Raw genomic sequence first — 12,951 nt, forward strand, 5'->3', positions numbered from 1 at the left:
ATGGTGGCATCATTGTCCACAAGTGTTCATTCTTATCCGTGAAACTAATTTCTTTTTTCTGTTAATGTCCAGCTCAGCATCAGTTTGTGAGAGTGGGGCTTTGCATATAAATGCTTTATTTGTTTAATTGTAACATTCATTCTTTAAATAGAAGAGCCTGGCTATGTTAACAATCCAAATAAAGTCAACGTTTTATTTTATCCTTAATTGACAGCAATTAATTCTTAGATGAAATAAAATTGAAGTTATATATATGTAAAGGATTTGAAGGCCATGAATCCTGATACAAATGTCAAATAGTATTCTTATCAATAGTAGCAATCATAAAATATCAATTTTAAAATCGATATTTTAAAATCCATTAAACTATTGTATTTAAACTATAGAATTTCAATTGATTTAAGATTTCACAGTTTTCTAAATGCTTCATAATATTGTGTTACTTTTCCTACCAATTTTTCAATGGTTGGATAGAAATAAACTAACCTAAAAATTATGTTTTTCAATATGCAATGGGAAATAGTAAGCAAAAGCTGCCCCTGCATTAAAATGTCTGTCATCAGTTTATTTTAGAAAAAGAATTCTCATTGTATGTATTCTTTATATTCTTTTTATTTCATATATGTAATATATCTATATTTACATAAATATGTATACTGAAATATTCCTTTTTGATATAGCAAATATATATGGTTCTGTAAAATATTTATACTGATTCCTCTAATTAAATAAAATTTTTTGGAATGATTATATACTTTCTTTTTTCTTTTTCTCTCTCTCGATTCTTTTACTAATTAAATAAATTTGCTAGAAAACTATCAAACAAATAAAATGAAAAAAGCTTCTATCTATCAATAGGCAGGACACAAGAATGTCTACCGTTGCCACTTGCAATTTTTTTTTCAGATAAAGTTAGGTTAATTTTCACAGATTATAATGAACCAATTTAAATATTTGCATTTACAACACACACAAGCACACACACACTCACATACACAGACATTTATAGCCTCACAATCAACAGTACTGGTTAAAATAAGAATCTCAAAGTATCCAAATGGCCTGATAACTCACTAATGTGCCAAGGTTGAATTTGCATACTTTTTTTTAACATTAAGTGTGATCATGAGGAAAACAGAAATACAGCATTTAAACAGCAATGGATTCAAATGCTGCCTTTCATCCCGTCTTAATTTCATTCTCCATAGACTCTGGTGCCTCAACTACTTTCTAATGTCTGTGTTCTGTTGACTGTAAATCAATTTATTGCTTTTTTTAATTTTTATTTTTTGAGACGGACTTTTGCTCTTGTTGCCCAGGCTGGAGTGCAATGGTGTGATCTTGGCTCACTGCAACCTCCGCCTCCCAGGTTCAAGTGATTCTCCTGCCTCAGCCTCCCTAGAAGCTGGGATTACAGGTGCCTGCCACGATGCCCAGCTAATTTTTTGTATTTTTCCTAGAGACGGGGTTTCACTATGTTGGCCAGGCTGCTCTCAAACTCCTGACCTCAGGTGATTTACCCGCCTCAGCCTCCCAAAGTGCTGGGATTACAGGCATGAGCCACTGCGCCCAGCTCTGCTTTTTTTTTTTTTTTTTTTTAACTAAGTATTTTGCTCATAAGCACTTCTGCCACATTCTGTATTCACTTGGTGTTTGCTCCTTCAGTGAAACTTTCCTAGTGTTACATTCTTTCTTGGGAATAATATATAAAATTCAAAACATCGAGACTAAATATCAAATCATCAGAACCAAGATTTCCTGATTGAAGGTCACAATGTAATCTAATTGGTATTTTTCTCAAAATGCACAATCACTTCCTAAAAAGATCCAGATTTCTCAGAAATATTTATGTTTTTCTTCGAAGACCCTGCAGAAATGTTAACAAAAATAAAGTCATCTAAAGGGATTTTAAAGACTACAAGTTGTTGTTTTTTTAAATGCATATTTATGTCTCTTCACCACTACATAGTTATGACAATTTTTCCCTCGGTAAAATGACTCTGGAGTAACATGAAACAATAAATGGGTTAATAGTTATAAAGTTAAAGCTAGCTCACGAAGAGGTTAAAGCATCAATGTGGAGAGTTCGCTTGGGCAGTACAGACCATATCCAACCAACACACTGCTTGCCATTAGGCACAACAGCAACAAACTTTTCAGCAGGAATGTGCAGGGGAAGGATTTGTCTGACAAGAGAAAGACTTCCATGTCAGGAGCCAAATACCACTAACTCCCCAAGGCTTAAGCCTACAAAATGCCAAATGATTACCGTGCATATGTGGAAACTTTTTTTCCTAGGGAAACAAAAGTATTTTAATGAATCACTGGAGTCTTTGGATATTTAGAAACAGATTTAAAAAGAAAATCTACTGGCTATCTTTTTAAAATCCAGTGATTCTTTTATATTCAAAAACATGATTGGAGCTATAAGAAGAAATCACTATCCCAGGGTAAATATTTCAAAATCATAAGGACATAAAAGCAGCACATTACTCTGTGACCATATATATATTTTTTCTTTTGAGACAGGTTCTTGCTCTCATTTGCACTCATTGCACTCATTGCCCAGGCTGGAGTGCACTGCAGCCTCCACCTCTCAGGCTCAAATGATTATCTCACTTCAACTGGGACTACAGGTGTGTGCCACCATGCTGGCCTTATTTTTTTGTAGTGACAGGATCTCACTATGTTGCCAGGGTTGGTCTCCAACTCCCGGCCTTAAGTGATCCTCCTGCCTCAGCCTCCCAGAAGTGTTGGGATTACAGGCATGAGCCACCGTGCCTGGCCACATATTTCCTAATTTACTTGGATAACAGATTTTGGTTCTTAGTCTATTTGGAGAAGGATAGGTCAAGTTATATGAGGTTCGGTCAAGTTAAGGAACATATGTCACAAATCTTTTGTATATTTCATTTCACATAACTGTCCTCTCACATACACATATTTTGTCAGAATAAGTATTCCCAAGTAATAAGTTAATATGCAAATTACTGGGTCAGGATGGCCTAACTATAATAGTAAGTGGCAGAGATGGGATTAGAACCTATTTCTGTCTTTTACAAAGCATGTACCCAGAAAATAGACTAAAGAAAATGTGTCTCTATGATATTTATTTTAACTGAATAAACAGACAAACAGAAAACATCAGTCAGCATGGCATCACATGCTAACTAGGACAGTCTAAAACTCATGACATTAAAAAATTAGAGATTAAACAATGCCATGCTTTTAAAAACATATATAATTCTAGGTGAAATTGAACTTCTATGTTTAAGAATATATTATCTCCTTGACAAATCAGATACATAAAACAATTGTCTACAATTTTTCTGAAAATCTTATTTTGGAAATTTGACCAGTCAGTCTGTGAGACAAAATCACACCTCAGGATTCTGTGTTTGTTTTTCTCTTTTTGTTAACAGTAGGGAGGAGCCAACCAAAAATAATATAACTTAACAGGATGAGTTACTTTTGAGTGCATTTGCCTCTAAATGATTCTTGTCATGATCAAAAAATCAAACCTAACCCCTCCAAGGAAGAAAAATTGCCAGTTTTGATGATGTTCAAAAAAATGTGCCACAGGCTTAGAGGCGATTTCAAAATTTACATTCCCAAAATGTTTTAAGCAATGATCATATCATGAGGGTATGTGTTCTCTCTCAAACCAACTACTTTGAAGGAGACAACAGTTTCCAACATATAAATTTCTAGTTAGTTTGTATAACTCTATTACTAGACTTAGGGTATAATTTCATTTTTAAGGTAATTTATCCATTATTCATTAATTTATCTAATTGTCAATTAATACCTACCTTGTGTCAGAACTTATGCAAAGACTCGGAGTCACAAAGATGAAAGTCATAGCCTGTTCCTAAACTCAAATTTCTCATAGTTAGTTGGAAGAGTATAGTAAGGGCAATAATAAATAAAGAGAGCCTCATGGTTTATTTATATGGCTGATGGCATTATAATCTCTAAGTGGCTAATATTTCAAAATTTAAAAGTAAGAAAATTCAAAAGATAACATAGGTTAATTACTAACTGTTTTCTTGTTTCTAAAGCAGCACAGATGGGAAGGGAATTCAATAGAAAAAGAACTGAAATGGGAAAGAAGATTTGACCGAAACTATTTCCATGAGTCTGAGCAAGCCACTGAAGCTTCTGGCCCTTAGCTTCCTCTTTTGAAAACAAGAAACTTTGATTTGATTGTCTCAGAGGTCTCTCATCCAACTCTATATCTTAATAAGCAACATGCTGGAGCTCTAGACAAATTCACACTTAATTTTGTTTCTTACATTGGCTGCCTCTTCTGATATTTAGCCAAAAAAACCCTACAGATCATTGAAGAACAATTTATTTTCAGACATGGGTCATCTAGCCCAATTCCTAGGAATTAGTTACAGCGCTTCGTTTATCTGTCTTCATATTAACAAGAAAGGATAGACTTTTAGAGTCCCTCTACTGCATCCTCCAATGACAAGTGTTTTGGCATACTAAAATCATTTGGTTTTAAGGAGAAATGACACCTGTTGAATTTAAGTCATTCTTCTTTTCTTCTTCAACTAAAGAAGAAGACAAGTGAAAAATGGTTCAGTTATCCTAGTTCAGACCACACTTGTAAATTACTGGCATAAATCTGGTATCCACTGAACTATCAGTAAATATGGATTTATGAGTTGTTCTAGCAGCAGCTGTTTGGGTCTAATGATTCAAGGCAGTCTTAGGTCTTCCTAAATGAGTAGTCAGAGCAGAAAACCAGCTGCTTAAAGAGATGTGTTTTGAAAGGTTCAGAGCAGAGCTTAGCTCAAAAGTTTTGCTTTCACTGTCCCTGACAGAGCCTCAAATTCAACCCTTAGAGAGCTTTTGCTTCTTGAATAAAAATGTTTTCTTGGAGGTAATACCCTAACATATTATCTATTACAAGATATATTAGTTTTCAGATTTTTAAAAAGTTAGTTGGACACAGAGCCTATGGAAGTGAGAGCCAAGCTAAGCACCCAGGTCTTAGAATGACAGTCACCTAGCTTACAAGTTTGCTTTAAGATCTGCCTTAGGCATCATAAGCATAATAGTTTTATTCCCATTGAAAATTCCCTTTGCACAGATAGATATGACAAATGTATATATATACACACACACACACATATACACACACGCACACAGCCCAGCTTCTTCTGCAGTAACCTGAAGAAACAGTGCATAAGAGAACAAGACTTTCCACTCTAAACACCTATTTTACCAACTTATAGGTCACCTCCTTGCCATCTCCAGCCTTGTGAGATGTGAAATTTTACTAAGGGCTAGATAAGGTAGAACTTCCTTGCATTTAGCCAAAATACCCTTTACATAAATTTCCAGAGTGTCACCTTGTCCTGGCATTTTGTTTCTTGGTGAACACATCCTCACTATGCATGATTTTACAGTTCTCAATATTGCCCTTACCATCATCATTGTAATCTCGATTCTGGTTGACTACCAGAGATAAGAGTTCAATTATTTTAACATTTAATTTTTCCTCCGGCTTTGAATTTTCTGGCTGGGAAGTTATAGGGAGCATGAAGCTGTGGGGCACTTTAAGTCTCGAAGTCTCTACAGTGAAGTTAATTTGTGTAGTGTGAAGTTATAGGGGCTGTTCTTTCTCAAAGAAGTCCTGTATAACTTTTTATAAATCTACTTAAGTCCTTACTTACAGTTGCAAGAAAAATAGATCCTCTGCCTCAAATAAGTTGTCTGTGAATTGAAACTACTTCGGTTATAATTGTATTCTTTTCTCTTAATGAATCTAAACTTATGTTGGAATAGCAATAATAGATGAGACACTTAACTGCTAATACCACTTCCTGTATTTTATTTTAGATAAATAAATATTCATTTGCTAACTGGATATACTGTTTCATCAACAAGGGTGCAACATGGATAGCATAAGTCATTAGCATAATCCAAATGCTTGCTAAAGGCCTTTGGAATGCCTAAACTTAAAAAAGTACACTACCAAGGACTTGGAAAGAATCTCGCTCTCCAACGCCAAAGAATCTATTGCATATTAATCTTCATTAGAAAAAAAATTGATTGGGGACCTAAAGACAAAAATAAGCCTATTGTGCAATAGCAAAACATTAAAAAATTTAAAAAGCTTAAGGAAATTTCATGTCATTGTACAAAGATGCTACACCGGAGAAAGGGGGATCTGGTGATCCTAATTTTGTCACCAGCTTTGAAATCTTTAGCTAGGCATTTCAGCCCTATAAAAATCCATTTTCTCACTTGTAAAAAGAAGAGTCGAAGTTATGTTTTTCCAGGGCTTTTTTCTCTGACAAACTGAATTGCAGAACAATTTTATGACTCAACCAAGGTAGCAGAGTCCACAGAGAGTTTGAAAAAACACCTTACAAAACTTAGAACTGAAGTTCTCCCTCCAAGGGCACTTAATTTTTTCAAGTGAAAGCATGCATGCAGATTCATCCAGCTGTTACCCTGGAAGAGGACAGAGTAAATATACTCCATTTTATATGAAGCCCAAAGTGTGATTGTTAAAAATCCCCATGCACAATTAGAAAACCAGTGACTGTTCTCTGTCTCATCTATAAACTGCATAATTCTGAAACCTTTGACAGCATGTGCTGAGAGACTGAGTCAAGGGTTCTCCTGAGGGGTTGTTAGAGACTGACATATTAAAGCCAGAAAGAGATGGTGGACACGGGAAACAGGTCACCCAGCATCCCTCAGTAATTTTGGCTCTATAAACCCCACTGTAGGATTTATACCCAGCCATGCAATTTCTAGTAATTAATGTCAGGGACAATAAAATGTATACTTTGGACATATTTTAGCTTACTTTGACTTTTTAGCCCACTGTATACCTAAGTAACACACTGCAGTGCAAGCTAATATATATATACAGTTAACTAGGTTTTTAAAATGACATTCACTTTTACCCACCTACAACATGCAATATGTTCAACAAAAACCTAAACTTAAATTTCAGGTGCACATTTGTGCTTATTGGAAAACAGGTGAGAGTACACATGCCTGGATAATGAAGTTCTGTTGTTTCCAAAATAATTCTCAATGTTATATGATGTTAAGAGGAAAAATATACCTGTGTTTAACATCCATTATAAGGAATCATTTTGATACAGTAATTAATAAGGACTTCAGAGCCATACAGTTTGAGGGGAAAATTAGTTGACAGATACACTACTACGACTGAATACAGAAGTAATACAAAACTTTAATGCTGTCTTTTCTAGCATTTTTTAAATGGCTATTAAAATTTCTTGATTGCTGTTACTTTTCTTTGCTCCTTTTCCATTTTTTCCTTCTCCAAAAATCAATTTTTCAAATTCAGTAGGAGTTGTAGCCCTTACTTTTGTCTCCCAGGCAAGATGCTATTAGGGGTCACTTCCCATGTACGGAGAAAACAATCTTCATGGATAATAATGATAAAACCTTATGGAATGCAAAAACAACCAAAATATGTATTCTCGGATGACTGCATTAGGGCCAAGTCAATATTAGTCCCACTTCACCCACGCATCGCATAGTCTAAAAATGCTGTCAGCCTGATAAGAATTTCCTGATTTACTCTCTTTTCCAATAGAAAATGTAGGTCATCAAAATAAACTTCTGACACTAAAAGAACAGTAGTTACACTGTCAAGTCTTTTTTTTTTATTTCGTTAGCCAGTTATGGTCAAACAGTTTCTTTACTTGACCAAAAAAAAAAAAAAAAAAAAAAGAAGAAGGAGAAGAAAAAGAAGAAAGAAAGCAATTTTGAACAAGCCATTTTAGTAAAAGCAACATGAAAATTTCCAAGCACCTCCCTATGGCTCACTCAGCCTAACATCTAGTTAAGCAATGTCTACAAAAGCCCAAAATATGGAAGTTGATCATTATGTAACCAATCAATGTAGATAAATTGTTTTCTTTTTAAGAAGCTCAATGGTCAGAGTTTTCCTGATTTTTATTTTATTTTATTTTTTACTTTTTAAAATTGTTGTCTTCAGTATGTTGACGGTTTTAGCAAAAGAAATGAATTTGGGGACCGAGTCTCAGGGCTATTGCAAACATTATATAAAGTATTGGAGTCATTTCTTATTGAAAACTTTTATGATTGGCAATTTGCCATTTTCTCTGATACCGAATGTTATTTTCTAGCTCAAAAAAAGTGTTATAGTATTAACTCCACACCACAGATTCATTAATTTCACAACCCTAAAACATGAAGCCATATTTGAAACAACTTCTACTAGTTTGTCATTTTATAAAGGAGGAAAGTATCTTTCTGAACATGTAGAGAAGTTTTAGTTTGTTGCTAATCCACATTCCAAATGATAATTGAAGACCTCTGTAATATCAGAGATGCTTTGAAATGCTGGTGCTGCTAAATATTTTTTTTTTTAAAGAGGATAGCAAGAAAGTAGGGCTCCTTTCTCTTTTGCCCTAATTGGTCCTGGTTAAGCTGGTACTATTTAGCAGATGAATCTGGGGCATGTACCCTTCCAGAATTAGCTGAATTTCATAGTTCCTAAATTCTAAACGGAAAGTTAGATTTCTTTCTAAAGAGTAGCACTGTAATTCTAGCAAAGAGACAGAAGTAGAGGAAATACAGAAAGTAAAATGTCAGATTAATTAAGAGCCCAAACCTATGAAGGTTTGCAATAAAACGTGGTACCTAAGAAAGTAAAAAGAAATAAATCAATATATTCTATGGATGGTAATTTCCTAACCAAATCTAGTTATATTTTTTTAAGTTTCTCCAAATCCACCCACCCTAATTCCCATAGTCTGAGGTGGACTCTATTTTGGTACAGCCCTTGCCACATACATTTTTTATTTTAATGTAGCACTAACTAAGCCTTGGCACACTCTCCGTTGTATCCAGAGAGTAATGTCCAAGGGCGCCTCGTGCCAAATTCCCCAGAACTCGACTGTTCCTTCTAAAGTAACTATATCATCTCCTCAGTTCACGACCCCTTATTATGGACATCTTCAGTTACTCTTGGAAGAGTGGAGACTCAGCATCCAGAGATTCAAGGTAACCTTTTGGCCGAGGGACACACTGTCAACAGACTGAACACGTACAAACTCTGTGCTTTGCTGGAATTAAAAAATGAATGAAGAACCTTGGAATCCATCCCTGTCCTCTAAGTCACAGTCACCGGGAGAAAGACTCTGTGGAGAAGTTCTAGTAACACCCGATAGACATTATGCTAGACCAGTGTTCCCCCATGAAAGTCCCAGATCATTTCGTGAACTCACTCTCCAGGTAGCCTCCCCTACCTCTGTCAGCGCACTTCATCTTCCTCATCAATAAAACCCTGAAACATTCCATCTTTCCAAATAAACAAAATAGTTGGTTGAAAGGAAGTTTACTCACATGGTCCTAAGATAGATGCCCTTGGTGAGCTTCAGAGAACTGAGTCCTAAGAGCTAGGGTGCCTAGGAGGAGCAGCCTCTGAGCTCCGGTGACCACAGCTCAATGAAGCCCCCAGCTAGGTCATGCCTCACCCACCCGTCCACCCCGCTGCTCTCCCTTCCCGGCTCTCTCGGGATGGCTTTCTGCTCAAGGTCGCTCCCGCAGGTCCCAGAGCATCGTCTGCGCCACGCGTGCCGGCGGGACGTCGCCGAGCCCCAGACCGATACTCTCGATGCCCTTCGCCCCCGCCCCCAGCAGGCTGCCCGGCCGGTGACTCACCTGCTGGCCAGGTTGGGGCGCCGGCTGATAGTAGGCTGTGGGGCAGGTTGTCGCTGCCATGGGGTTGGGCAGATACTGGGACGCTCCATACGGCTGGGGGTGATACATCACCTCCGCACAACTCATGGCAGCCGGGGCAGTGGCGGCCCCCGAGCTGCCGCCGCCGCTCTACGCGCTCGCGCGAGGGGCGCGGGCGCCGCCGCCGCCGCAGCTGCCGCCTCTGTCGCTGCTCCAGCTGCTACTGCGGCGAAGGCGGGTCCTCGGCGGCCTCGGGCTCCGCGCGGGGCGCGGGGTCGGGAGGGACTGGCAATCAGCGGGGGCCCATGCGCGGGCACCTTCATCTTCAGCCCCTCCGGGTGTCCCCTGCCGCGCTTATATAGCGGCTCAGGGACGCAGCCGCCCGCTGCGCCGCTGGGGCATTACCGCGTCCGGCTCCCGCGAGGGCTGCGGCGCCCACGGCAGCGCCAGTCACAGCCACAGCCCAGGCCCGGGTCGGGCAGCTGTGGGGAGCCCGGCTCCGGTTTGCATATACACAATGCACGCCCGGGGCTCGTCCTATCACGGGTGCTCCCGGCTGTGCGAGGACCGGGAGGCGGGGGCAGAGGGAGGGGGAACGCCGGGGAGGCGGGGGAGCACTTTGCCTCCCCAGGCTCTGACGCGGAACTTTGCAAAGTTTCTCCAACTCGCTTTGCAGCGGGCGGGTCACCCTGCAGGGGGACCCCGGGGAAGGCTGGCTGCGGATTGGAGCGAAGTTTGCAGCCCTCTCCGCCTCCCAGCATGGGATGGTGGTGGGAGGGGAATGGTATGCAGAGGCTCCGCGCCCTCAAGGCTCGGCAGGTTCCCACCCTGTCTCTGTCACCTGGCCGCCAGGGCGAGGGCTTCCCTACTCCAAGGAGATTTTACAGGGAACACCAACTCAGAGGCTGGGACCAAACAAAAGCCGAGTGTACAAAGGGGTAAAACAGAGCAGGCGCAGAATACACGGGGATTAGCTCCTACATTAAAATAATCATAAGTGAAAGTTAACATCTCTGCAAGTGCGCACATGCCAAGAATGCAACACAGTTTTCCACAAACAATCTCTGCTTTAAGTTTACATCTTCATGGAATGACACTGCTGTGGGACGTCCACCATTTCTGGCTTTTACAGCCTGGTTTTCACAGAGCAATAAAGGGTAGTTGATTAAGCCCATTCGTTAATAAAGTTTTATCTCTTTGCAATTGGATCTGACCCTCTCCAAAATGGGGAAAAAAAGTCTGTGAGAATATACTTGTATTCTGACATAATCAGTAGAAATAATTATACTCACATTATTTTATTTATTTTGAGACAGGGTTTCCTTCTGCCGCCCAAGCTAGAGTGCAGTGACATGAGCACAGCTCACTGCAGCTACCACCCCCACGCTCAGGAGATCCTCCCATCTCAGCCTCTGGAGTAGCTGGGACTACAGGCCTGCATTACCACGCCCAGGTAATTTTTTTTAAAAAAATTTTTTTATAGAGAAGGGGTCTTGCTATGTTACCTAGGCTGGTCTCCAACTCCTGGGCTCAAGTGATCCTTCTGCCTCGGTCTCCCAAAGTGCTGGGATAACAGGCATGAGGCACCGCACTGGGCCTCATTTTATAAATGAGCAAACTCTAGCTCTGAGATTCAGCAAACCTATCTCTCCTTATACGTAGGCTTCCTCTTTTATGACTCACAGCAATCTCTCATTTTTACAGTCTATCTTTTCTCAGAGAAAAAGTCAGTTTGAAAGTCAAATGCACTAATGTTTTTATAGTTTGAATTATGTCTTCCCAAAAATGTATATATTGAAGCCCTAACCCACAATATGGCTGTATTTGAAGACAGGACATATAAGGAGGTGATAAGGTTAAATGAGATTTAAAAGGTTGGGCCCTAATCTAATAGGACTAGCTTCCTTATAAGAAGAGAAAACACGCCAGAGATATCTATCTGTCCGCCAAACCCCACTCCCTCTCTCTCTGCTCTGTCAAAGAGGAAAGACCATCTGAAGTCATAGTGAGTTACCTACAAGCCAAGAAGAAAGGTCTCACCTTGAAACCAACACTGACCACACCTTATCTTGTGCTTCTATCCTCCAGAACTATGAAAAAATTAACTTCTTTTTTTTTTTTTTTTTTTTTTTTGAGACGGAGTCTCGCTCTGTTGCCCAGGCTGGAGTGCAATGTCACGATCTCAGCTCACTGCAACCTCTGCCCGGTTCAAGTGATTCTTCCGCCCCAGCCTCCCGAGTAGCTGGGATTACAGGCACCCGCCATCATGCCCGGCTAATTTTTGTACTTTTGTAGAGACAGGGTTTCACCATGTTGGCCAGGATGATCTTGAACTCCTGACCTCAGGTGATCCGCCCACTTCGACCTCCCAAAGTACTGGGATTACAGGCGTGAGCCACGGTATGCCCAGCCTAATTTGTTTTTTTTTGGGGCCACCTAGTTTGTGGTATTTATGACAGCCCTAGCAGACTAATGCAGATATACAGTTATCATATATCGTTAATGTTTACATAAGTGTCTGTGTGTATGTCTAGCTACACAGATACATACACATGTATAAACACACAGGCATACACACACACACTCACACTATAAAAATTGGATAGGAACTTTTTGCTACGCTGTAACAGCTTTTATTCAATCATTTTATCACTGAATATTAAAAACATATTTATTAAGGGTTTGCACAGTTCTTGGACTTTAAATTGTGTTCTTTGTAGTACAAGAGTATTTCCAGCAATAATATGTTTCATAATTTACTTTAAACGTTTATTATTGTCTTTTCCCAAATTGACCTCCTTTGATCAGATCCCTTCCTGTGTTCCATATTTATCTATTCAGTTCTTTCTAGGTAGCGCCACATAGGTGTTACATAAGGACCTCAATCCTAATAGTACTGATTGTCTCATGTCCCCAGTTTGATCCTCTTTTTAAATCTTCATCTCTACTGAAACTCCCCCACTACCAGTTGCCCCAGCTAGAAATGTGGGAATCTTCTGGCACTCCTTCCTTCTCCTCACAGTCCCCACATCTGGTCTTGGAGTCAAGTTGACCCCAAATTTTCCATTTCTACTGACTCTCTCCTTATCTCTGTTGCTATAATCTTTAGTTTGCTCGGCATCTCTCACTCAGACTCCTGCAAGAGACCCTTAGTGATTTCCGGGTCCCAAGGCGAACCTTCTTCCTGTTCTTCATAGTTTATACTGCTCTTTAATGACCCAGCCACTGCAAATCCAA

The 12,951-nt window shown here is 39.5% G+C and overlaps 1 protein-coding gene across 11 annotated transcripts in view; it reads right to left on the bottom strand.

Annotated features, from left to right (window-relative positions):
* Positions 1–10,451, bottom strand: part of VGLL3 (vestigial like family member 3) — a 127,837-nt gene extending 117,386 nt beyond the window's left edge. For 9 of the 11 annotated variants that reach the window (XR_010111594.1, XM_063602859.1, XM_063602863.1 and 6 more), the window contains exon 1: positions 9,697–10,380. Coding sequence is in view for 10 of the 11 variants with exons in the window: in XM_063602859.1 (XP_063458929.1) it covers positions 9,697–9,822 (126 nt within the window). In the remaining variant the exon portion in view is untranslated. Of the gene's footprint in view, positions 1–9,696 lie in introns of all 11 variants that reach the window. The other 2 variants (XM_003831510.7, XM_063602861.1) reach the window with 2 other exon arrangements.
* Positions 10,452–12,951: the final 2,500 nt, after the last annotated feature.

The sequence above is a fragment of the Pan paniscus genome, chromosome 2, assembly GCF_029289425.2.
Source record: "Pan paniscus chromosome 2, NHGRI_mPanPan1-v2.0_pri, whole genome shotgun sequence".
NCBI classification, from domain to species: domain Eukaryota; kingdom Metazoa; phylum Chordata; class Mammalia; order Primates; family Hominidae; genus Pan; species Pan paniscus.